We start from the raw sequence: 24,841 nt of genomic DNA, 5'->3' as shown, positions 1-24,841 counted from the left end.
AATAATAATAATAATAATAATAATAATAATAATAATAATTTGTGTTTGAAATTAATATAATTATAAAATATTTCTTTCTAGGGTGTTGTGGTTATTTAGAAGCCAATTCGAGAGGATAGTTTGAAAAATAAATAAACCTACTACATGCAGGTTGTTTTTTAGGCATCAATGAAGGAGTTGTTGGAAAGAAGGTCTTTTTTTTTCTTTTTTACTATTTATATGATTAATTTCGTGTCTGCTTTGATACCTTGTCTCTTGCTATACATCTCTTGGATTTTTGGTTCCATTCATGACGCGAAGTCAACATTATGCAATGCAATAAAACAGAAAAGCAAGAGGAAAAAGAAGAGGGGCAACTTTATTTCTTCTATAGAACAAATAAGTGAATCACCATGACAAGATGGGATAGGGTGGGTGCACCGCTTGATGCATAGAAATTTAATATAAAAAAGATCTCTTTTGTTATAAAATTGGTTGTTTTTACAGTAAACTTCTGTTCACATTTTCTTTGGCTTGTAATTTTATTTTTTACAGTGAATCAACCTGTTTTTTATTTTTTAAAATATTTTTTATTTATTTTTAATTGAATTTTTTAGTGTTTTTAAATATACGTTAATATCAAAAATATTTTTTTAAAAAATAAAAATATTAACTATTTTAATATATTTTTAAATAAAAAATATTTTATAAAATAATCACCAACACACTCTTAAACCCCTTTTACACACTCTTAAACCCCTTTTTCTTCCAATATAACCACAAAATTTTTAATTGCTGGGAAGCGTAAATACAATTGTTTTTCAAATTTTTTTATTTGAAAATATGTTAAAATAATATTTTTTTATTTTTTAAAAAATTATTTTAAATATTAACACATCAAAATAATATAAAAATAAAAAATAAATTTATTTAAAATACTTTTAAAACATAAAAATAAAAGTAAAGTCATCGTAGAATGTCAAGCAAGTACGGGACGATTGATTATAAACTACCACGAAGTCTCGGTTAATAAAAAATTAATCTCTAATCTTTTTTATAAAAACTTTAATCCAGGTTTTGAATTTATTCCTGGACAGACAACTCAATCAAGTATGGTCCCGTGCTCACGTATGAGTATGACACGTGTATTGCAAGATACTTATTATTTTTTAAAACAAATACCCTATTGAAAATTAATTTTGTTTTTTCAAATACACGTCATGTTTTTAATCGAAGACATGCTGGAAACATTAAGTACTTTATCATTCTTTATGGTATTTTTGCTTGTAATCATTCTTTATTGTATTTTTGCTTGTAATTGTCTCCACTAGCATCGTGTCAAGCTACTAGGGATGAATAGGTAAATAAAAAGTTTTGCTGTCCGTCTCGTGAATCCGCTAGCTAGCGATCAAGATCAAATCATGATCAACTTAAAGTCGATAGTCTCTCAGTCGACACACGCTCGGAAGATTTCACAGGAGAAATTTTATAGTGTTTAAATTATAAATAATAATATGATTTAGGTTACGACTTCGTTTTATTTATTAATATACCATGTCATTAAAAAATTCAGTATAAAAGAAAAAAAACCATCTCTTTTTCAATCTTGCAGGGATAGACCTCTGAAAAATCACAGCTCACCCTCCTGCCCACAGAATCTTGACCACTGTTATCTTGTGTTGTTTTTTATTTAAAAAATATTTTTATATTTTTATTTTAAATTATTTTTTAATAATTTTAATGTACTGATATCTAAAATATTTTAAAAAATAAAAAATGTTATTTTAATATATTAAAAAATAAAAAATAATCACCTTTTTCACTTTCCATGTTGTTGACAACTTCTAGCATCCGAAGATTTTCGCTCTCAGATTCTCATACTTGAAAACAACTTGTTGACGCAGGGCACCTGTAACCAATGCAGGATTCTTGGATTTCATTGAAAGCCCAGAATGTAGTCGTCTCAATTGTCAAGAATGTTACAAGATGGAGACAGCTAGAAAAAGTGCTTCCCCACAGATTGAAGGCATAAATTTGTTTCTCGAAACTCGGTTCCCATGAATAAGCCTGTAGATTCGAGAACCATTGAATCTTGTTTGAGAAGTGAAGGCACCTTTAGATTTTCCCTTGAAATATTCAGCAATCTTAGATCTTGGAATTTTTGGTTTGGATTTTCACGATAAATACTACCAATGGATTTTTATATTTTCTCTTAAAATTTCCAGCAGTCTCAGGGAGGGAGGACGACGATGCTGTGTTGGCTGTGATTTTTTTGGGGTGTTTCTCTCTTCTTTTTTGTGTTCAGCAGAATAAGGGAGGAGAGCTGTTTTGTAGAGAGAGAGGGGAGGGGGTGGAAGTGGGTAGTGTTTCTAAAAGCATATTTAATTGTTTGTTTTTTTAAATATTTTTTTATTTAAAAATATATTAAAATAAATTTTTTTTAGTTTTTAAAAATTATTTTCAATATACACATACTTAAAAAATATTAATTTTAAATAAAAATATCTTTTTAAAAATATTTTTAAATATAAAAACAAACATGATACTATAATAGATAATGTTTTATTTGCAACTATGGAAAAAAAAAGAAGAACAACTCTTGTTTTGCTAGCATAGAATGATTACGTGGCATCAATTGATGGGACAAAATTGTATCAAAAGGAAAGCTACTTTTATATCACCATAACAAGGGACAAGATGCCTTAATATCAAGAGCCCACCCTACATCATTTTGGCAAAATAAAACAATTTCTTTTGTAAACTTCATTTTCGCCCCCTGTATATTAACAAACACTCCTCTTCCGCACTTGTATTTTAAAATTTACAACACACCCCTGTCATGGAAAGTTTCCCAGGTTCCTGTATCACAACTTTTTTTTTTTACATTGCTATTATTTTCTCAGGTTTATTCAAGGTAATTTTATTGAAAAAATTATCCATTGCTCCCTGTCAAAATTGCATTTACTTGTTGATTTTTAAAATTTAAAGTTCGTATTGAAAAATATATTTTTATAAAAATCAATTGACAAATACAATTTCAACTAATCTATAAGATGATATAAATATTTTTTATTTTTATTTTTTAACTTTCAATTCATAATAAAATCATAGATAAATTTGATTAGGAATAAATTTTAACACAAGAAAAAACTTTATTATAAATTGAGTTGAAATCTTAATTCTATTAAAATTTAAAAGTATTCATTTTTAACTCATATCACATCTTTTCCACAAATAAGTTATTTAAATATTTTAACTAAATAAAGTTCCAATTTAAAGTTATTTAAACTTTTCTTTCCTAATTTATCCATGAAAGAAAAATTAAATTTAAATTCAAAATCATAACTCATTTTTCACTAGTCATGTCAAACAAAACTTTCATTTATGTTTTGCAATTTATTTATCAAATACCATAGCATAAAGAGTATACATATTGGAAGAAGAAGAAAAAAAAAAAAGGAAGCCTGGCTGACTCATTTACACGCAGTCACGCGCAATCCTACCTGGCGTCATCACCCCCTCGTGCGCCCCCCCAAAATGACGCCACCCACAGTCATGCAGATTAACCTCCACTACCCCCTCACCATCTTCAACAGACGACTTCAAAAAAGGCGAGCTCTCTCTCTGAAAACTTCCATGGCCCTCTCTAACAGTCTCCTCTGCTCTTCTTCTTCTTCACTCTCTCAAATTGACTACGGATATATTGATTTCAATAACTCTCCTCAAGTCTTTCCTCCGCCTGAACGGTCCTGTCTCGCTTTCTCTCCGATTCGTGACAGGTTTTCCGAGCTCGGAAATGGAATGATCGGTCTCTCCAAGAAAAAGTAAGCTAAATAAACCTCCGGTCTTCTTTTCTTCTCTTCTCGGATATGCTGACATTTCTTTCCGAGTATCCGTTACTTGCATAGCTTGATTTATTGATTGTCATTTCTTGCTCTGCTTATACTCGTTACTATTTTATTTCATGATATCAAGATTTTCGCTGTCTGCTTGGTTGCTGAGAAATGTCGAGATTTGTTTTTCCAAAAAAATATGTAGTTACTATTTTTTTCAATTGTTTATATAAATTAAAAATTAAAAATAAGTGATACTGGATATTTTTATCAGCTCTGTTGCTTCTTCTTCTTCTTCTTCTTTTAATAGCGTAGTATTTTGTAAAAAAAAAATATGAAAATAAAATAATCTTATAAGTTTTTTTATGTCACGACTCCTTGCTTATCGATGATTGACTGGAATGCAGGAACATTGTACATGCTTCCGCCAGAGATCTGAATGCATCAACAAGTTCAACCTCACTGGTCAGTTACTTTTTTCCTCCTGCTATTTCGTTGCTTACACTATAAACATTTTTATGTAGCGTGCCATCAAATTTAGTGTCGTCGTTTTTATTGTCGATGGCTCCGAGATGTTTCTGACTGGAAAATCAGTGATGCTGTCCTGTCCTGTACGGTTAGTTTACAGTTTTTCCGTTAAAAAAAAAGTCCAACACGACCTAGACCGGGTTTTGCAATGACCCGGGTCGAACCTCCTAAACTGCAACCCGAGTCTTCGGCTGGATTAACACTTGGGTTGAGTTTTATAACTATGGTGTTTCCTGCATGGGGCTCATAAAAAAAGTGTTCGATAAAGGCATTTTTATATGGTTTTGTAGGTCGAGTCGTTACTCATTTTGGGGTTAATTTTTAAATTCTGATCTTTGTTTGACGAATCATGGGGTAATTTAAGAGCATGGTCTAATAGTTTTTTCCGCAGTTCATCACAACCAGGAGTTTTTGTTTGGTATTTTTTACTTTAAGTGTATGTGCCAATTGTCATTTAGCTTATGAGCCCGTGGGCACCGAGTTTCCACAAGCGGCACTTCCTAGTGTTTCAGTGATTTTTACTGTCCTGGATTTATTTCAACTCGGACCCGTTGTCACTTGGACTCTGCTCTCCACCTGAGATGGTCATGATACAGTTACTGTAGATTGTAGCCTGCACGTGTGTGTGTTTGTGAGCGAAACATTTGACATTGAGAAATTGACTTGGACATGTTAATTAATGGTAGGAGAAATGTGTGCACTCAATGGGACAATTTTCTGAGAAATTTACAAGTTAACAGTAATTGCAGAAACCTGAACAGGATGCTGATGGCGTTCCCATTCCAGTCGTTCTGATAGATCAAGATTCAGATTCTGAATCAACAATCGTACAACTTAGCTTTGGAGATCGTCTTGGAGCTCTTATTGATACTGTGAGTAGTTTTTGAACTGACCCATTCTTCTCTGTTCTCGAAAATTTTTAGCCTTGTCGCCCGCATGCATGAAAATGAAAGTGCAGGCTATACAAAAGATGGCCAGCCCCCCCTTTAACTCCAAATCCACCACGGCACAACCCATAACATGGTTGGCCTTTTGATTATCTCTAATTCAACGAAGGGCCAGCTTTCTTATCCTTATACATGAAATGGGGTTGTCGCTTTTAAGTGTGAAAATCTTGAAGGGGGGGTGACCAGAAGCAGCATCTTTGCTCAATATGCCAAAGGAGATTTGGTTCTGAAGCAGAGTTATTTTCATAGCTATTGAAACCAGAGTTAGTATATATCAGAATTCATCAAGGAGATGTGCTGTGATTGCCCCAGTGGTGGAATATATATCAAGGCAAAGCCATTGCGTATTACTAGTCTCGTGTATTTAGGGCCGTTAGAGGGGTGATCTGCATGTGGTATTAACCCCCCAAAATGCCTGCATATGATGGTTATTTTCATGAAGTAAACCTATGCATCTGCCTTCATCTGGTATCCGATGTGCTCCTCTAGTCCAGCCGTTAGAGGGGTGATCTGCATGTGGTATTAACCCCCCAGAATGCCTGCATATGATGGCTATTTTCATGAAGTAAACCTACGCATCTGCCTTCATCTGGTATCTGATGTGCTTCTCTAGTCCATCATTAATTGGAAGTGGTCTTGATTGTGGGTCAAACTTCTTCTCGTGAAGATTTTGAGCTGAACAACCTCCCTTTAAATATGACCATAGCATAATCATTACATGCTCAGAAATATTTGTAATTTTTGTAACTTGGTTTATTTTTATTGTAGGACAGATGAATGCCCTGAAAGATTTGGGGTTGGATGTGGCCAAAGGAACTGTTCTCACTGAAGGACCAGTCAAACAAACTAAGTTTTTCATTACACGGTTGTAAGTTTGTATTAACATATTTCTTGCCCTTTTACGTGATCAGAGATTACCCCGTGATCATGTTTTACTGGAAGTCCTGGCATTTAAAGATAGATATTGGTTGTTTCAGAGACTCTGGTCGCAAGGTTGAAGATCCCGATATGCTAGAGAGAATTCGACTTACCATCATCAACAATCTTTTGAAGTACCATCCAGTATGTGTACTGAATTGATACGCTGGTCTATCTCTTCTTCTTCATCATTTTCTTCCTTTTTTTATATAATTTATAATTTTTATTTTTGCCTGTTGTGGGTAGATATTAGAGAAAAAGGTGCTTCTATATCTCTCTGTGTCTGTGCATGTGCGTTTATGCCCCTGTGTGCAATTATATATGAGAGCTCCCGGGGAGCAGGTGACATCATGATAGCTTCTTTTAGCTCACTGAACTTCTCATCGTGTTGATTTGGTTCAATTTGTCCTCATCTGATCGTCTATACTTTGGATATTTGCTTTATGGAGACCTGTCTGTCTGTGCCTAATCCCTTAACTTGTACTCCGACAACTGATGACTGGTGCGGTGCATATATATTCTAAAAATTGTCATATTTTTTCATGGAGAGCCAGTTGAAGCGCAAAGCTTCTGGTTTGTGCATCTGTTGTTGCTCTGATGTTTATAACTTGTCTGCATTTTGAGTATCTGTTTGGTGTGCCAATTATTTCCTGGCACAGATTGCTGTTCAACTATTGGACTGGAGAGTCTTCATCCTTTCTGATTCTGATTTCAGTCAGCATATGCTATTATGTTTTGTACAGATGCTTCTCTTATTTTAGTTGATTGATATGGTGTCGATGCTTCTGTCAGGTTTGGTTATTGCATTAATTGAAGTATATATTGTATTGGATCTCCACCATTAGCATCCAAATCATTTTTATTTTTTTGACAAATAGCTGCTCCTAGAACAGTAGACGTCTTGCATGTGCTATCGTAGACAATAAAATTTGAATTTATGTTGGTAATTTCTTTTATGGCAGCTTGATGTTGATATTGGAACTCATGGGCCTAAGAGGAGGTTTGCTGCTGTTCAGAAATGATTAGTATTATAATTCACAAGTTATACGTGCTATTTAATTTTCTTCTTTAATAACCTACCATTTGTGGACATATTAAATTAAGGTTCTTTTTTATCAGTTGCTTTGCGTCGAGACAGCAGATCGACCTGGATTGCTTGTAGAAATCATCAAAATCATTGCTGATGTTAATATTGATGTTGAATCCGCAGAGATCGATACAGAGGTCTCTCTCTCTCTCTCTCTCGACCGTGATAACCCACATTCCATCAAGTGCATCCTAGTTTTGGTTTCTCTTCTATATTACTTATCTTTGTCATCTCACAGGGATTAATTGCCAAAGACAAATTCCATGTCAGCTACGGAGGGGCAGCATTGAACAGCTCCTTGTCACAGGTAATTAGTCGAATGCCAACTATGGTTCTTAGATCAATTATAAATAATGTTCATGGGCTATATATGGACTCCCAGTTCCCCTTGCTAGCTTTCCTACAATGGGAAAGTGAATCCTATGTGCTGCATCTTGTACAGGAACATGCTGTATCTTTACAGAATTAGATACCAAGCATAGTTTACTTTCTATTCTATGCGCCGTCGACCACTTTTTTTTCTTTTCTTTTTGTTGAATCTGCAGGTGCTAGTGAACTGTTTGCGTTACTACCTTCGGAGGCCAGAAACAGATACTGATAGCTATTAGTCTTAAGGGTAAGTAACCATTCTTGATTGTAAGCACACTGTAACTTTTCTTGTACCACATTGTCTTTTTGCTCAAATCACACCCGTGAATTGCACGTTTCCAAATATTAGGTGATCATATTCCAGGACGTTTGAAAAAGATGCTTGTAACCCTGCTGCTGCGGCTGATCCCGAGAAAAAGGGATCAAGCCATTTACAAAGGAAAAACATGGAACGTTGAAGCCAATAATCCCGGCCTCGTTCTGCTCCCCTTTTATGTACTTAAGCCAGTAGATGTGGTTTTACCTTGATCAAACTTCGACATGCGTACTTGCCTTGTGTGGCTTGATATGGGGCGTTCTGTGCCGATGCAGATGCACGCAAATGATAATTTTGTCTCCCACGGAACTAGGTGCGTATAGGCAAATATCTATTTGAGAAACTTTGACAAATCTACACAGGACATGCAGCTCTCGGACTTCACAAAGTGAATGAATCGTAGAAATAACGTTGCATGATTAAGATTTGGAACACTGATTGCTTCTGGAAAGGAACGTGGATTAGACTCCAATCCATTGAATATATTCAAGTAAATACTAGGGGGTGCCTTTACAATGAGTTACTAATAATGAAAGCGAAGCCTCTTAAGATCATCGAGTCAAGTCACACGTAAAACACTATTGCTCGATTAAAAACATCTCTTTTTTTTTCTTTTTTTTCATCTTCCACCACGCCTCACGTGTGAATCACGTTTTATCCAAAGCCTGGAAGGATTTTACCTTATTTGGCTGGCCAGTTGATTTGAGAAATTTAGATAACTTGGTTAAATTACCAATTTTTTTTAATAAATCAACTGAATTCAGTACGGACCTGGTCGAATGAACATCAATTTTATTTTATTTTTAATCTTGAACGGGCCGGTTTCCTCTCCTGATTGGGTATGGTAACTAAGGATTTTACAATTATTACTCTTCTTCTTCTTTTTTTTAATGTTCGGGTCGCGTTCTTGAAACCTTCCTCGAATTCGAACTCGAGAAATTATTTATTTATATTGCAAGGAAGCATGTTCTCCGGACCAGGATTCTCAGAGATAAGAAGCATGTTCTCATTGTATCATGAGCCATGTGAGGCTTTGATTACTTTTTTTTCTTTTGTGTTCATAAGGTAGTGGTTGGAGCACAGAATTGAAATGTCGTGACTTTGGATGTACGTTTTCTTCGATGAATCAAAGCCTCTTAGCACAACTCATCATCCCATCTTTAACCAATCTTGGCACTAAAAAAAGCCAAAAGTAAACCCTCTTTACGATAGCCAGCTAATACTCTTTACCTTCCTAATCAAACAAGCTTCATTGCCAAGAAAAGCTGTGAATCCACTCCAATAAGTACGTGAACAAACACCCATCCTCTGCCAGTTGTAATGAACTTGGTTTTCTCTCTTGAAGGCTGAATTTCAGTGTGGCTGTGATTGAACTGTTGCCAAGTGAAATAGTACATTTTGCTTACTGTTCTGTTGTGAAATCCATCTTTGAAGTCCCTGAAGCCCTATTTCTTCCCCTGGTCCAAGAAAAGGAGTACTGTAAACATATAAACAATGTCCTTAACGGTGACAGTCTTATTTGCCGTTCTTCTTCATGGCGGTGTCACCTTGGCTTCTGACCCCGATCCGGTCCGTGACTTCTGCATAGCCAATACAGATTCCGCAACCGACATCCCATGCAAGAATTCATCAGATGCCACTGTAGAGGATTTCATATTTTCTGGGATTAAATCTCATGGGAAATTCAGCGAAACCGGGCTAGCATCCATCCCTGTCAATGTGAATAACTTCCCGGGCCTAAACACACTAGGTGTGTCGCTTGTTCGTGCAGATTTTGAAGCTGGTGGTGTCAACGTGCCTCATTTCCATCCAAGAGCAACAGAGGTTGCATATGTGCTTGAGGGGAAAATTTATTCAGGGTTCGTCGATACACAGAACAGAGTTTTTGCTAAGGTGCTTGAAAAAGGTGAAGTCATGGTGTTTCCAAGGGGGCTAGTTCACTTCCAAATGAATGTTGGAGATAAACCAGCAACTATCCTGGGCAGTTTTAATAGCGAAAATCCAGGATTGATGAGGATTCCAACTGCAGTTTTCGGATGTGGAATCAAGGAAGAGCTTTTGGAGAAGGCTTTTGGTTTGAGTGTTAAGGACATCTCCAAGGGGAGGAAAAACTTGCATTTGTGTTAGAAAGGCTGAAGGCTGTTGTTCGATTCCAAATTCACCAGATTAACAAGTCTCTGCCATTCAACCTGGACCATGCGAGTGGTAAAATAATCATTATATTGTAGCAGATTTTTATTCCGCTAGACTTTAATGCAATTATTTACAAATCATTTTTTAGCATGTCGCTGGCCTATTTTTTTCTATATTTTAAAAGTGTTTTTAAAAAAATTTAATTTTTTTTTATTTTAAATTATTATGTTTTTAATATTTTTAAATCACTTTAATATACTGATATCAAAAATTATTTTTAAAAAATAAAAAAACAATATTGGTACGAGAGAAGTTATTTAAAAAGCATATAACTTGTGCATCATGCCAAAGCAGCCATATCATAAAATACAAAACCAATCTTCAAGATGGCCACTATTTTCAATGGAATATCGTCCAATGTTGGTCTTGTGCAACTGAAATGTGCGGCCATATTACTCTTCTACATTGGATCAGTGGTGGCTTCATCTTTTATGTAGTCTTACAAGTTATCTAAGTAAAAGCATTGTTAACCATCGTGTCCAGCAATGATGATCATCCTGTTTTCTCGGTTACGCAAAGCTAACCACTAACTTGATGCTACTGATAATTGATCTAGATAATTTGTAGTTGCAAAAGCTAAAACAGGAGAATTTGAATCCTATGGGGACTTCGAAGTTCTCTTTTCTCTTTTGTTTCCTTTTCTTTTTCTACTTTCTGTTCAAAGTTAGGTGGTCCTTTGGATTCTATGGTTATCGATAATCTCTCATTCTTTTTATGGCTAAGACCCCATAGAAGGTTCTGACTGTTTGCAAGCTCACATCTTCAAAATGTTCTCATCCTACTCTACCCTAGATTTGAACTTGACCTCCCTGTCCCTACTTTCAATTCGGTTCAATAGATATTGCACGAAGACTCAGGACAGTTGGTTTCAGAAAAAGCTAACATTAAAATGACAAGAAGAAGATCAACCAAGCGATTAGTATCTCAGTAACTGCAAGTCACATGCCAAACATACCATTATCCATTTCACATCAATATGATACAGCAACAAAAGCACAAACCATGACTGCCTAGTCATCAAAGATTCTAAGATGACAAAACAAAGCCTAATTAATTTAGCAGAACACTCACTCTACACGCTCTTACATATTCTGAACTTACAGCAGTGCACTCAACATCTCATTCCAGATATCAGGTACCCCAGGAAGGCACCAATGGCTACAGTCAGAAGAAAGGCTGCCGGGGTGTTGTCTTGCTTGTTCGCTTATTGCCCTTCTATAGACAGAAGGGTGCCCGTCTCTACGCAGAGCTGACATTGCTGTAATATCTTGCAAATACACAGGGAAACTCATTTTTCTCAACACCTCTTTCAGTACTACCAAGGATTCAGGGACATGCTGGTGACTGGAAAATGCTAAAGGCTGCCTTTGGTTATAGCATTTCCAACCATTTCCCCTACAAAAAATAATTGCCAATTCAAATGGCATTATACATTACAAGAACATGACCATTTGAACTAAGAATTGTATGTTGTTGGATACCTACCGGTTATGCCTGGGTGACATGCTTCTAAAAATGACTCTGGTTTTTCGAGGATCAAGATTTAAGTCTATCCATCTTGCCCATGTAGTGAGTCCTTTCTGATAAGCAACCATCGGATTCATACTTTGGAAGAGAGTCTGTTTCTCCATGTAGTAGTCCCACCTGAAATTTGATGAAATCAGGACCATGAAGCTGCTGAAAAAACTATCTGAATGATTGCATTAATCAACAAGCCATATTCTAGAATATGAAAGAAGACAGAGAAAATTGGGAATAATCTATCTTACGAGCTCCACTGATCGGAGTGAGTCCACCAGTGAGCTGAATCAAACACCAGAACATCAACATTTCTCCAATATCTTGCGTTCTCTTCTATCAAATCCAAATGCAAGATTCTCTTGTTTCCAGCCTCTTTCTTCAATTCCACAAGCAGTGGAGCCCAAGTAAACTCTATCGATGTCTCAAAATCCTGTTAACAACATTTTAATTCTAGATTAAGCTGTTGCAAGAAAAATCACTTCCAAGGTGAAGAACAGTAAAATATAGGAAGGACAGTAAGTAAATATGCAACTCACCAAAGAATGGAAGGCCATGGAAGGACCATTATAAGTCACCTTCTTATGCCCAGTTGGAATTACTCCTTGTACTAAGCAGACAAGAGATTCCCACTGGTTCCTCATGATAGAATCACCTACCAACATTATTCTTTTCCTTCTCATTTTGCCAAGAAACTTAAGTGCATCGAACCTGCATCAAGGAAATTAAGCACACAAACAATTACTCAAGCGTTTTTATGCATATCCAATGGACAAATAAATAGATTGGGGTATCATAGAGCTTCAAGTGCAGGTATGTACCTTGGAATTGAGCAACCATGAGGTTGCCATCGCCACTTCTCATAGTCTGAATCAGGCCTTCCATTTTTTTGACAAGTGACTGCAGTACTAAGATAAGGGCAGTTAGAATCATAGAGAGGATAGGATTGGTCATAAACCCATTTGCCCGATTCAAAGTTGCAGCTCCTTGATGGATCATGCCTAGTTTGAACTATGTCAACTTCATTGTCCTCCTCATTGAGCCATGACATGCCATCGTCCTCCTCTTGAAATACCTGCCATGACATGCCATGACAAAAACATAGAGAGGTACTGATAAAGAAGATCAAAAGAGCCAGAAGAAACTGATCAGGCTTTGGTCTAGCCATTGAAGCCAAAGTGAAGCAAGAAGTGAAGTGTCTCTCCCCAGTGAGGAGGAAGCCTTTATGAGTCGAGGAAGCTATATAAAAAGTTGACATGGTAGGTTATGTTATGTTCCATTAAGGCATGAGTTACGGGGATGTGGCCCACTTCAAATGTTCTTTTACTCATTGCTTCCTCTTCTAGTAATTGTGATGTCTGCTCTCCCTTTACGAATTTGCAGAGGGAGAGAAAAGAGAAAGGGAGAATTTCCTTTTCAATGTCCTCATTTACCTCTATCAGAGGGACTGAATTCACGTCATAAAGGTAAAGCCCTGAACTTTGAAGATAAAACAGTTCACCTCGGAGTGCTTGTCCCAAGGTGAGGTGAGCCTCGCCATGTGCATATATGATGGTATGTTGGCTAACATCAGCACTGGATTTTATCACAAATAGACAATACGAAACGAGCAAGTTGGTTTTTAATTGGTTTCATTTTATATATATATATATAATCAAAATCAACAACAAAGTAAAAGCAATAACTATCCCCACAGCAAACGCCAAAATATGGTGAAAAATGAGTTGAGAGAAGAGGGAGGGTTTCGTTTTGGTGGTTGAAAGAAGAGGTGAGATGGGGTAGGGTACCCCGTGACAAGCGGGCGTGTAGGCCATGCATGCACATAATTGGTGGTGTTTCTGAACGTCAAAAGATTCAATTAAAGGCATTTATCATATCATGAACTCCAATAATACCTTAGCATAGAGGCAGTAAATGCAAGCATGCTGAAGTGCTGGAGACCCACACCGTGATAATTGCATCTTCTCTTTTAGGTCAAAAAGCATTACCTAACCTTTTAACCTTCCCACTCAACCTTGTTTTACATAGCGGTGACATTAAGCAATTCATTGCTCCTCCGATGAAAGAAAATGAAAAAAAGAAAATCACCAGGTAATCCACAAATTATCTAGTCCCGGTTTGGTATTTTGTTAAAAAACAAGAATTGAGTGAAAAAAAAAATTTTGTTTAAGATTATTTATTTTATGTTCTTGAATTGTACATCAAAATTGATTTGAAAAAAACAAAAAAAAAACAAGATTATTTCAATGTATTTTTTAATAAAAAATATTTTTTTAAAAAACTGTTGTTATATTTTTAAATATAACATAATTATTAATTAAATCCGACTCGGCTGGCAATTTAATTTAGAAAACTGAGTAATCTCGATCCTAATCTAGCCCAGCTTTAAGTTAAACATGGAAAATATTGAAACAGTAAAATCACCTGTGGATAAGATTGGATTTTTAGTAATTTAAACCAACTCAACTCCAAGAATTTAAATAAAATAAAATAAATTGACTGTATTTTAATAAACTTAATTAACATGCAGGTCTAATAAAACTTGGTGTTTGAACCTCAGCATTTTTTAACATGCTAAATCATACGCTAATTAATGCCTTCTAAAATTTCAAAACTAGTAGCAGTGGGAGGAAAAAAAAAAATACGCATGTAAGATGGGCAGGGATTTTGGGCCTTCTATTTGGGCCGGACTACCTGATTGTAAAACTAATGAGTGTGCTAGATTTTCAAAACTAGTAGCGGTGGGAGGGGGAAAATATACATGCAAGATGGGCAGGGATTTTGGGCCTTCAATTTGGGCCTCGTATTTGGTCCAGACTACGTAATTTAGCAAAGAGATTAAGAAAAGGTTCTCAATGTCTTTAATTTGGGCTCCGGTTTTTTAAGCATGGTCATGGACCAAAGTGCCCCTTTGACTTGGCCTTTATAGGGACCGAACCCAGAATCCGGGCCAACTCTGCAGAAGTTTTATGTTGTATATTGTTTGTAAAAAGATGTTCAAACAATATGAAATAAAATCTCCTACTGATAAAAAAAAATTAAATAAAAAACCATCTCAGTTTGCAGGAAGCTTGGTGTTCTATAGGGAATAATTTATAATTAAATCAGAAATAAAAAGGGCTTCTGTGGTTTGACTAGAAAACATGGTTTGCTTTGATACTTGATTAGGGCATGGTGTAGCAGTGGACATAGAAGACTTGTGAGTTTGGAGATGACTGTTCATGGTGAAATTAAATAAATGTGTCATTTGTGCACTAAAGGGCCTTTCTCTGGGCCATCATTCCTTTCTCTGCTAGAATAACACTACCTTCAAACGCTTGACTGCAATTTCTGAGTAAAAGTTGACATTTTTGTTCCTTCTATTAAATTTTTTTCCCCAATGTTCATTTTAATAGTCTTGATATTTAGAAAATTATCAAGCCTTAACTCGTCAATTTAAGATATAATTTAAGTTAGGTTTTAAATTAAATTATATTGGAAGTTGATCTTACTCAATAAAACTTAGTTTATTTTTTTAAAAAAACATTTCTTAAGAATACATTGTTTTGCCTATGTCATTTTATTATACACACACACATACATGATACAACTTTAAATATAACGTAGGTATTATGAATATTGCTTTTATAAATTTTTGTTTGGACTATATTATCAAGTGAGTGCTAAGGACGTGTTTGATATTAGAGACAAAATTAGAAGGGCTCTTGCAGGGAAATGTTTTTCAGTCCCCTCCTTGAATAAAATAGATTTTTAGCTTTAAAAATTTTAAAATTTAAATTTTAGCTCCCCTCTAAAATTTCTTCTCTAATTTAGCCCTTCCAAACTAAACGTTACAGCTTTATCCTTGCTTGATTGACATTGAGATAATCTTTGTAATTATATATTTTTTTTAAAATATCTTTTTAAATCCAAGTTCTTACCGTGATTTAAAACAAAAAGAATCAAGTTTAAGCAATGAAAATCAAATACATTTTAAACTTATGGTCGGTTATAAAAGTGCACGAATTATTTATTTATTTAACAATCCTAGACGAAAGGGCACGGCATTTGGGTCCAATTTGGATGCCTAATTTTATGAATTTATTTATGTTTTGCAAACACGTCAATCGATAAATAAACCAACTTTGTACTAAAATATGGATTGTTTAACGTCGTTTTAAACGCATGATATTGACTCCCCACCTTACAAAACCTCACCGCGCCGCACCTCACAATAACAAATAGTAGAAAAGAACCTGTCGTTGCAAGCCAAACACCTTGCCTTTTTTTTCTTATTCAACAATAAATAATTTTATCCTACAGTTTTCATGACAGTCAAATTTATAGCATTTCCTATAATAGCGTGATATATTCAAGAATTTAGCCTCTAAGTTGATTTCATAATTTTAAAATAACATAATTTTAAAATATTTTTAAAAATTAAAATTATATTTAAAAAATTAAACTAAATTTTGACTAAATTACATATTTATTTGTTACATCAACTCTAAATTTACCTTTTTAAAACAGCCAGGGATTAGATTGAACAGGTCTAAAATTAACCCACTAGACTAATAGAGTTTAATAAATATAATTACTAAATTATATAGAGTTCTGACATAAAAAATTAAAAGCTTATTTATTTTTGTATTTTATAAATATTTTTGAAATAACAATATTTTTATATTTTTTTTAATATATTGATATTAAAAATAAATTTAAAAAATAAAAAATATATTATTTTAATATATTTTTAAATAAAAATATTTTTTAAAAATAGTTATTACCGAAATATCAGACTTCAGAGCCGCAGTCTTTCATAATGACAAGTTGATAACGTAAGATCCAGCCTCAAAATTTAATGAAAAAATGAAATAAAAACAAGTACTAAAGGAAAAATAATGCAACCCAAAAAGTCCAAACATGAACAAAAGCCGAGGAGACACCATTTTTTGTCCTTCACTGACTCCTCTCCTATTTATATTCCATACTCCCCCACTCCTCTCTAGCTAGCAAGAAACCATATTCAGATTTTCAAATCTCTGATCTGATACACTTTCTTCTGTAAAGTTTGAAGCTTTTTGAGGATTGCTATCATCATCAATGGCAGAGAAAACATGGGTGAGGATGGTGACTGCACAGACACCAACGAATATAGCTGTGATAAAGTACTGGGGCAAGCGAGATGAGACCTTGATTTTGCCTGTTAATGATAGCATAAGTGTCACTCTTGATCCGGCTCATCTTTGCACCACCACAACTGTCGCTGTGAGTCCTAGTTTTGACCAGGATCGGATGTGGCTCAATGGAAAGGTAGAGTCCTTCTCTCATTTTTCTGTTTCAATTTGGTTGCCGAGAAAGTTCTTGAAATATGGTTTCAATGGATTTAATGAATCTCTCGTGCGTCGAATTTTTGCGGGTGAGGGATTAAGCCTTACCATCAGAGTTGGTTTAATTTCTTTGCTTCATGGAAATTCATTTAGGATGGGGTCAACATAGTCGAAAATTTCTTTATTTGAAGCCTGTCCATGAAAACAGCTTTTAGAATTGCATGTCAGCTAGCTGTAAGTTCATTTGTTAGCATTGTTGAAGTGACGTACAATCGTGCATGTAATTATACCAAGGATGACGGGTTCGAGGAAAAGGGCTACCTTGCTGTGATGAGAATCTTGTGTGGTTTGTCATCAGGGAAAACTTTGATGTGTTTTTTTGTTGCATGCCATTCAGTTGTTGAGCAAATGCGGGGAAAGGAAAGAAATTGTTTGAGACCAGATAAAATAGTTGATCTTGAAAGGAAGGACATGGGTCTAGATTGGATAGAATTTACTTGCATTCTCAATGGCCTTGTAAATGAAACAGTTTGCTAGTTTAGGTTCTTCGTAGTTAAGCAAAATGTAAATGGTTGTCGAATTCATATTGAAATCTTCTGCCTTCACGCTGACTCATGGCACTTTTGGTTTTTGCTGGTTAGTGTAGGAGATTTCCCTTTCTGGAGGCAGGTACCAAAATTGTTTAAGGGAAATTCGTGCCCGAGCTTGTGAAGTTGAGGATAAGGAGAAGGGTATCAAGATTGCAAAGAAGGATTGGGAGAAACTGCACTTGCATGTTGCTTCATATAACAATTTCCCTACTGCCGCTGGACTGGCTTCCTCTGCAGCTGGTTTTGCTTGTCTTGGTAAACATATTTTTCTTGAATTTTCCTTGCTATACTCATTCCTTCTTCTTCTTCTTCTTCTTTTTTATGTTAATGGGCGTATGTTTTTTAAATATTTCTATTTCCTTTTTTGAATGGTTGATCTGGACTAATCATTTCCGAGAAATCACTGTGAATGAACAACCTGGGCTTCATAGTTTATAGGAAGCCAGATGCAATTCTCGCTTAATTCTTAACTTTATTTGACCCCTCTAGTCTAGCTTTATCATGAATGGAACTCAATATGTAGAATGATTATTCATTAATCGCTTTCTTTGAAACTGTGACGATAAAGCCTACTCCATAAGGTTATGGGGTCCACGTTGAAATTGACCAATTTGGCGTATAATTTTCATGAGTATGTGTACTAGCTTCGAGGCATCTTGTATATCCTGGATTATAATCACTGATGCATTCACGTATTTGTATAGAAGCTCATATATAAAAACGCACCAAACTAGAGGCACGCTTCCTATAAATGGACCAGTATTCAACTTCGAGGAGCCCTTTTATTGTTTTTACTGCTTTACATCTGCAGCGCTCTATTACCATTTGCAATCTTGTATATGAATGGAATAATTTATTAAGCGTGACATCATCTGGTTCTGTGTTTTTGTGCAGTTTTTGCCCTTGCAAAGCTGATGAATGCAAAAGAAGATAATAGTGAGCTTTCTGCTATTGCAAGGTATGCCTTTGTAACCCACACATATTTTTAAGTGCTCGGTTTTATGATGTTTGTCTTAATGCCAATAATCTTGAGTGGCATTACACATTTTTTCTTCTAGCATCTTGTTCCTTGTATGTCTGATGTAGCTGCTTTTAACATGGTTCATCTATTCTGCTATATTCTCAGACAGTTGTCACTCGCAACAAATATTTATAATTTTGAATTCCAGCTAAATTCATCTTTGTTGGTATTTAATTGCTCATTCTTGGCTGCTATCGATCGTAGTATTTGCTATGATATCTTTAAGTCACCGAGAAGATGTTTTTTTTGACATCTGTCTTGACTTGTTTTATAGCTCAGTTACATATTAAATTCAATTTGTCAAGGTTTTTAAGAAAAGAGTGATTCAAGCACGCTAGTTGCAATTAACATTTGATATTGTACAAGCATTTTTTCTTGGAAAGGTTCTAGAATGCTTGAGTTTTTGTAAGTTTTGTTTTCCAGGCAAGGTTCTGGCAGTGCCTGCCGCAGTTTATTTGGAGGATTTGTGAAGTGGATCATGGGAAAAGTAAGTTTGATTTTGAAGTTCATTCATGGGGCCTTCTGATTAGACTGCCCTGTACCATTTTGAGCAATTAATTCCGATCCATTATTTTTTAATATGTCAAGGCTGAGGATGGAAGTGATAGTCTTGCTGTTCAACTTGTAGATGAAAAGCACTGGGATGAACTTGTTATTATTATTGCTGTGGTATGTGTTTTTTCTTATGATTGATTTTTTTCTGTGCCCCGTTGTTCTAGTAAACCAAGTCATGATTTGTCCTGCAGGTAAGTTCGCGACAGAAAGAAACAAGTAGCACCACAGGAATGCGGGATAGTGTTGAAACTAGCTTGCTTTTGCAACACAGAGCTAAGGTGCTTTTCAATGCCCTCGATTCTATTTCTTGCAGCTTCCTTTCTTAAGCTGTTGTCTTTCTTCAATTGCAAAAAGAGCTCCTAGCTGTTGAGCTTTCTAGATCTAAATGGAGTTGAAGTCTTATTCAGAATCTATTCTTGATGATAACCATGATTTGTGATTATACTGCCTTTTCTCTGTTCAGATTCTGATTTTCTTTGAAATTTTATCCTCCTTTTCCTTTAATAGTTGTCTTCTGATCAATACATTAATTTTTGTGAAATTTATTGAACTTTTGGTACTTTTTTCTCCTTGTTCTGGGTTAAATAGGAAGTTGTGCCAAAACGCATTAAACAAATGGAAGAAGCCATAAAGAATCGTGATTTTGGATCTTTTGCACAACTAAGCTGTGCGGATAGCAATCAGTTCCATGCAGTCTGTTTGGATACATGCCCCACAATATTCTACATGAACGATACATCTCACAGGCAAGTGAAGTTCCTTGTTTCATCTGACATGGGAATTTAAGCTTTATCAATTATTTATTTATTTTCCTGTTGAGCTAATTCACCAGCTACAGGGATTAGTTTTAATGCAGTTGACTGTTTATCAGGATAATCAGCTGTGTTGAAAAATGGAATTGCTCAGAAGGAATGCCACAGGTCGGTTTGTTTGTTTTTCGCTATTTTGATTGGGTCAATGTGCTTCACATTCTAGGAGCTTAACTTAGAAGCAAGTTCAATATGGAATGTGATGATGCTAAAATGGTTATTTTTCAAAAATTTGATCATAGATGATAGTCAAGCTTGAGACATGGATGATTACATGCATGATTTGAGGATGGTAATATAATAAAATTGCCTTCCTAACAGTCTAATTATAATATTTAGTTTCATCTGTTCTTTTTGCAAAGCATGTTTTGTAATATTAGCTGATCTTGCATGGTTCCTTGTGTACAGATATATTTTCCTGCTGGTGCTGACATACCATCAGATAACTTATTTGGTTTTGAGTTTTGTATCACTTCATCACATCAAATATGAAGCTGCTTCACTCTTGTGGCTTGTGCTGCTCTTTTACCTATTCGTGATCATTTAATGTGATTTTGAAATTCTTGCAGCCACTTTCTTTTGTTGTAGATTTTCCTTAAAGAAATAAAAATAAAAAAGAAGCAAAAAAGAGTGCTCCTACTCCTACCAGCTAACTGTCATGTGTTCCAATGCATTAAAATGTTTGACTGGTGGTGAGATTTCAATGACAGGTGGCTTATACCTTTGATGCTGGGCCAAATGCAGTTCTAATTGCCCATGATAGAAATGCTGCTACCCAGTTAATGCAGAAACTGCTTTTCTGCTTCCCTCCAAGTTCCGATGCTGATTTGAACAGGTATATTGTCTTCCAGGCTCACCATGTACTAAATAATGGAAAATATATTAGCAGGGTTTTGGTGCAATATTCAGTAGACTACCATTTGTTCAACCCCATCAATAAGTTTCATGATTGTCATACTCCTTTTCCCTTCAGTTATGTTATAGGTGACAAGTCTATACTAAAAGATGCTGGGATTGAAGATATTAAGGATGTGGAAGCTTTGCCACCACCTCCAGAAATTAAGGATGCCCAGAGATGCAAAGGAGATGTTAGTTATTTCATTTGTACGAAACCTGGTAGAGGTCCTGCTTTGCTCTCCGATGAAAGCCAGGCCCTTCTCCATCCCGAAACTGGGCTGCCTAAATGAACTTAAGACTACATTAACTTTTCTTGGACTTCTGTACTCTGTTGGCTAAGGTATGGACGCCTTTGTGAACCTTTTGTGATGATTGTTTGCGGCAATCAAGGGTTGCTGTGAAGTGATTCTCTCAACTGTTGCCAACAAAGTTGTATTCAATGCTGCACTTGCCTTGTACCTGTTATTTATTATTGTTTCAGTCTATTTAGGTTTTCGGTCTCAACAATTAATAATCTGTCCATTGATCCTAAGCTCCCCTCAACTGTTAGGCTTGAATAGTTTTTATGTTGTTTCCAAATGTTTGTATTCCAGATTTTGTCAGTCAATAAATTCGTGGTTTTCCTGTCATGTTTGTTCTTGATCTTCATATTTGCTAGTGTGCTGCCATTCCTTGACACCATCTCCATAAAGTCTCCGAAAATTTATGACAGTGAATCTCTGTTTTCTGAAGCTTGCAGGGCATACTTTGCTGTTTGTTTGCTATACTGTGGCGTTAGATATTCAAAAAGCTGATCTGCCTCATATTCGCAACTTAAACCACTTTATCATTGGACTCTCTGCTGGAAAGGCTAACCAGCCAATGCTAACAGATAAATGCTGCTTTAAAACTGACGAAATCTTGCAAAATGACCAAATTTCCGTGGTAGACATAGCTTGTACAACACAAAGACATAAGATGTTTGCAATTAAGAACAGCATCAAGGATACACTGTCCACACCTGGCCCAACAACAAATAGGATTAGTCCTTTCCCGGAAAAGCAGCTTCTACAATTTGTTCGAAGTTCTGTGGGACAACGATGAATAGATGTCCAGCACCAGGCAATTCATGGTAGTTAATCCATGGAATTCCTTGGGCTATATATCGCTGCAAGCTAACTGGCACCAGTACATCTTCATCACCTTGCCATAGATGAATTGAGCCTTCATTGTTAGGAAAAGGATTTTCAAGCTCCATGGGATCAAATTCCCACTTCCCGAATCCAACATTATAGTCTCGATGTAAGGACTCAAATTCTCCTTGCAGCGTCGCTGGTGGCTGCATAAAAAGAGGGGGTACACATTCCAAGTCAACCAGGAAGATTAGGAGGCTATAAATTCTGGCAAGTTACTATACATAATGGATAAAAGAACGAAGTTTCTCAAGACTACGTCAAGATTATGTATGAGATGATAACTTTATCACTTGCAACATCTTTTTGCCTCCAATTTATATGGTTTATGATTCATTTCCTTGCAGTGCAAAAAAGAGAGAATACTAGGAAAATGACGTACCCTGTCCTTGCTTCTCTCTGCAACCATAGGTGCGAGTTCTAAATCCTGGCGGGAGAAAATCTCAGGCTTCCTGGCGATAACAGCCGATGCAGGAAACAATTTCTGAGTGTTCCACCAGTAGGTGAGCCACGGGGCATGGTGAGCAACACTTAACATCCATTGTTCCTGTGGTATCTGCCGGTAGTAGGCTTCTGTTGATAAGTTGGCAGGAAAGCCAGGCCACCAATAGTTGACAACAGGAGCAATTAGTGTTGCTCCTGCGAGTCTGTAAGCACCAAGATAGCACTCGACTTGAAACAAACAAACAAATTCATGATAATCAAATACAATTAAGAACATTGGAACTGTTTTGCATAGCATGCTTTATTTCCTTTTACTCGAATTCACAACCAATTCTGAAAGTTTCAGAAGATCCTCTAGGTAGCAAATTTATCAGAGTCGCAAGCAAAACAGCCTCACCTATGAGGTATGTACTTGAGGCAGCCCCAAACCACTTGGCCTCCCATGGAGAACCCCATCACATAAAACTTGGATCCTAGTCCTAAATGATCAGCAAGCTCCTCTATATCTAAAGCTATACTTTTAGGAGTTCGCTTTGGATCTGGATCACTTTCTCCATAACCCGGCCGGTCAAAGGACACAAAGTACAACCCAAGCTCCTCAACAACATGCTGAAAATAATAACATAAAATGAGGGGAAAAGGTGCAATATCTCCAGATCAACATATACAGCCTCTCGAGTAATGAAATCTTTAAGAGTTACAAGATAAAATAGATTTAGAAATAAAGTACCGGAACAAGGTCTGTCATACTCATTATGTCTAGTTTCGTAGAGGCAAAGCCATGAACAAGTATGATCTTGGCTTTGGCTTTTTCTCTAGGAAAACCATGCTCCTTGTAGGACAGATGCCTCCCATCTCTCAGCTTTATTCTAGGTGCTGTAACCGGAGGACCCCCTGGGGCACCACAGAGCTTCGGAGGTGGAGGGTGGGTGGCTTGATATGCCCATACAGCCAACCCCAGACACAAGACCACTGTAATCTCCTTGATCATCCCTAGGAGAAATGAGAATTTTTTCACAATTTGTGCTATAAAATTGGAGAAAATTATCATCTTACTCGATACCGACAACACCCAGCTTAAATTCATTGTTACAGATTACTCTCTAACGTGGCCAAAATCTCGGTTTTACATCATCCCAAATCCACCAAAATTCCGTTTCACTCAACAGGCTATCAACATTTACAAACACCAAATTAAACACAGACAAAAGCAGGTCTAAAACAACACTAGCAGTGATCATGAAAGACTCTTCATAGATCTATGAGAAATATATCCCGCATCAAAAGGTGATTAAGAAATGTTCATACTCAACTTGGAATCATATTATCTTTTTTTTTTAGCAGAAAATAAGGCAAGCAAGCACTGCAAAGATCAAACCTCTAAAAGAAATTAGCGAAAATAATGGAGTCTCTTCCTGCTTCTTATAAACTTGTGAGAGCAAACATTTCCATTACTTCATGCTTGTGAGCGTGAAAAAAAACATCAATAAACTTCAGATTTAGACATAACAAGAACCTGAGAAACAACCCAGTAACTTTGGTGTCTGAGAGAGAGAACCTGCAAGAAGAAACTACGGTGAAAAGTTACTTAGCAGTTTATTTTGAAGCAGGTAGGAGTTTCTTGCCGTCTCCCACGACTTGTTTTAGTCCAATTCTCAACGTCAGCTAGACTCAAGTACAAATATCTGATTCTCACATTATATGTTACAAAATTCAATAAATGTTCACGTGACAATCAATGATGATCCCATTTATACTTGAAAGTGAGAGTTCATAAAATAAAATTATTTTTGAAGATATTTTTTAAAAATTTAAATTTTTAAATTGAAACAATGGTCGTGGAGAGGAAAAAAACGTTGTAATTATGCTCGCATCGCAGGGTTCTTTTACAAGCAGCTTTAGAAAAATTAAGGGAAAACAACATTTTCATCCCTTCTCAAAGTAAGTAATTTATAAATATTGTCATCCAGGGGGCAGGGCGGAGCAAGAAAAAAATAATTAAAGAGAGCCACATTATAAATTAAGAGGAATCAAGTTAAATTTTCACTTAGTTTTAAGATATTTACAAGGAAAGGGTTAGGAAAAAAATAAATTTACAGAGGTTGAGGCTCTGCTAGCCCCCCTGCCTCCACTACTACAGGGGGCGGTTTTCAATTGGTTGTTCTTTTCAAATAAAGATGTTCATAGTGCTGGTGCATGTAGTATTTATTGTGTATAGTTCCGAAAAGATAATAACATTATTATTTTTTAAAATTAAAAAGTAATATTATTATTTTTTTAAACATAAAAAAAAAGAGAGAAAGAAAAAAAGAAGAGGCAGTAGGACAATTTATTTTCTTTTCTTGATTTCCAGTTC

The 24,841-nt window shown here is 35.7% G+C and overlaps 5 protein-coding genes and 1 long non-coding RNA gene across 11 annotated transcripts; 4 read left to right on the top strand and 2 right to left on the bottom strand.

Moving 5' to 3' along the window:
• The first annotated feature begins 3,516 nt into the window (after positions 1-3,516).
• LOC105131707 (uncharacterized protein DS12 from 2D-PAGE of leaf, chloroplastic) lies at positions 3,517-8,286 on the top strand. The gene is made up of 11 exons (XM_011034817.1): positions 3,517-3,803; positions 4,220-4,277; positions 5,090-5,212; positions 6,061-6,155; positions 6,265-6,364; positions 6,452-6,547; positions 6,865-6,942; positions 7,168-7,215; positions 7,325-7,429; positions 7,531-7,599; positions 7,838-8,286. The coding sequence occupies exons 1-11, from the start codon at positions 3,517-3,519 to the stop codon at positions 7,898-7,900; spliced, it is 1,122 nt and encodes a 373-aa protein (XP_011033119.1). The 3' UTR covers positions 7,901-8,286.
• Positions 8,287-9,088: 802 nt separating this feature from the next.
• On the top strand, positions 9,089-10,250 carry LOC105131541 (germin-like protein subfamily 3 member 2). Its single transcript, XM_011034562.1, has one exon. The coding sequence runs from the start codon at positions 9,472-9,474 to the stop codon at positions 10,102-10,104; it is 633 nt and encodes a 210-aa protein (XP_011032864.1). The 5' UTR covers positions 9,089-9,471; the 3' UTR covers positions 10,105-10,250.
• Positions 10,251-11,060: 810 nt separating this feature from the next.
• LOC105131540 (protein trichome birefringence-like 36) lies at positions 11,061-12,961 on the bottom strand. The gene is made up of 5 exons (XM_011034561.1): positions 12,510-12,961; positions 12,228-12,399; positions 11,940-12,121; positions 11,656-11,814; positions 11,061-11,565 (listed from the first exon to the last, which is right to left on the bottom strand). The coding sequence occupies exons 1-5, from the start codon at positions 12,944-12,946 to the stop codon at positions 11,268-11,270; spliced, it is 1,248 nt and encodes a 415-aa protein (XP_011032863.1). The 5' UTR covers positions 12,947-12,961; the 3' UTR covers positions 11,061-11,267.
• A 3,587-nt stretch (positions 12,962-16,548) lies between these two features.
• LOC105131538 (diphosphomevalonate decarboxylase-like) lies at positions 16,549-21,498 on the top strand. The gene is made up of 10 exons (XM_011034560.1): positions 16,549-16,980; positions 17,644-17,842; positions 18,482-18,545; positions 19,032-19,095; positions 19,197-19,277; positions 19,355-19,441; positions 19,752-19,909; positions 20,035-20,083; positions 20,683-20,807; positions 20,946-21,498. Exons 1-10 carry the CDS (start codon positions 16,771-16,773, stop codon positions 21,157-21,159), a joined length of 1,251 nt encoding a protein of 416 aa, XP_011032862.1. The 5' UTR covers positions 16,549-16,770; the 3' UTR covers positions 21,160-21,498.
• Positions 21,499-21,676: 178 nt separating this feature from the next.
• Positions 21,677-24,144, bottom strand: LOC105131537 (uncharacterized). 6 transcript variants are annotated; one of them, XM_011034555.1, is made up of 5 exons: positions 24,002-24,144; positions 23,216-23,511; positions 22,883-23,094; positions 22,424-22,688; positions 21,677-22,187 (listed from the first exon to the last, which is right to left on the bottom strand). In XM_011034555.1, exons 2-5 carry the CDS (start codon positions 23,474-23,476, stop codon positions 21,891-21,893), a joined length of 1,035 nt encoding a protein of 344 aa, XP_011032857.1. In that variant the 5' UTR covers positions 23,477-23,511; positions 24,002-24,144; the 3' UTR covers positions 21,677-21,890. The 6 variants fall into 6 exon arrangements, with proteins under 6 accessions (XP_011032857.1, XP_011032856.1, XP_011032859.1 ...); XM_011034554.1 differs by having other exon boundaries at positions 23,216-23,478; XM_011034557.1 differs by having other exon boundaries at positions 24,044-24,144.
• Positions 22,195-22,500, top strand: LOC105131536 (uncharacterized). Its single transcript, XR_843455.1, has 2 exons — positions 22,195-22,311; positions 22,389-22,500. It is a non-coding gene; the product is annotated as an uncharacterized LOC105131536 (long non-coding RNA).
• Positions 24,145-24,841: the final 697 nt, after the last annotated feature.

This window comes from Populus euphratica, unplaced genomic scaffold (assembly GCF_000495115.2).
Source record: "Populus euphratica unplaced genomic scaffold, PopEup_1.0 scaffold24.1, whole genome shotgun sequence".
Taxonomy (NCBI): Eukaryota; Viridiplantae; Streptophyta; class Magnoliopsida; order Malpighiales; family Salicaceae; genus Populus; species Populus euphratica.
This window is presented reverse-complemented; position numbering and strand designations above follow the sequence as displayed.

What these genes read in the sequence shown, in the direction of transcription:
- LOC105131538 (XM_011034560.1), top strand. Translation starts at nt 16,771, where the DNA reads ATGGCAGAGAAAACATGGGTGAGGATGGTGACTGCACAGACACCAACG. An exon ending in GGATGTGGCTCAATGGAAAG is followed by an intron (nt 16,981 to 17,643) that starts GTAGAGTCCTTC and finishes TGGTTAGTGTAG; the next exon opens with GAGATTTCCCTTTCTGGAGG. An exon ending in ATGAACGATACATCTCACAG is followed by an intron (nt 19,910 to 20,034) that starts GCAAGTGAAGTT and finishes ACTGTTTATCAG; the next exon opens with GATAATCAGCTGTGTTGAAA.
- LOC105131537 (XM_011034555.1), bottom strand. Translation starts at nt 23,476, where the DNA reads ATGATCAAGGAGATTACAGTGGTCTTGTGTCTGGGGTTGGCTGTATGG. An exon ending in CTCAAGTACATACCTCATAG is followed by an intron (nt 22,689 to 22,882) that starts GTGAGGCTGTTT and finishes TGGTGCTTACAG; the next exon opens with ACTCGCAGGAGCAACACTAA. An exon ending in CAGAGAGAAGCAAGGACAGG is followed by an intron (nt 22,188 to 22,423) that starts GTACGTCATTTT and finishes CTTTTTATGCAG; the next exon opens with CCACCAGCGACGCTGCAAGG.
- LOC105131540 (XM_011034561.1), bottom strand. Translation starts at nt 12,946, where the DNA reads ATGTCAACTTTTTATATAGCTTCCTCGACTCATAAAGGCTTCCTCCTC. An exon ending in CATGGTTGCTCAATTCCAAG is followed by an intron (nt 12,400 to 12,509) that starts GTACATACCTGC and finishes TCCTTGATGCAG; the next exon opens with GTTCGATGCACTTAAGTTTC. An exon ending in ATGTCACCCAGGCATAACCG is followed by an intron (nt 11,566 to 11,655) that starts GTAGGTATCCAA and finishes TATTTTTTGTAG; the next exon opens with GGGAAATGGTTGGAAATGCT.
- LOC105131707 (XM_011034817.1), top strand. Translation starts at nt 3,517, where the DNA reads ATGACGCCACCCACAGTCATGCAGATTAACCTCCACTACCCCCTCACC. An exon ending in AAGTTTTTCATTACACGGTT is followed by an intron (nt 6,156 to 6,264) that starts GTAAGTTTGTAT and finishes TGGTTGTTTCAG; the next exon opens with AGACTCTGGTCGCAAGGTTG. An exon ending in TGAACAGCTCCTTGTCACAG is followed by an intron (nt 7,600 to 7,837) that starts GTAATTAGTCGA and finishes TTGAATCTGCAG; the next exon opens with GTGCTAGTGAACTGTTTGCG.
- LOC105131541 (XM_011034562.1), top strand. Translation starts at nt 9,472, where the DNA reads ATGTCCTTAACGGTGACAGTCTTATTTGCCGTTCTTCTTCATGGCGGT.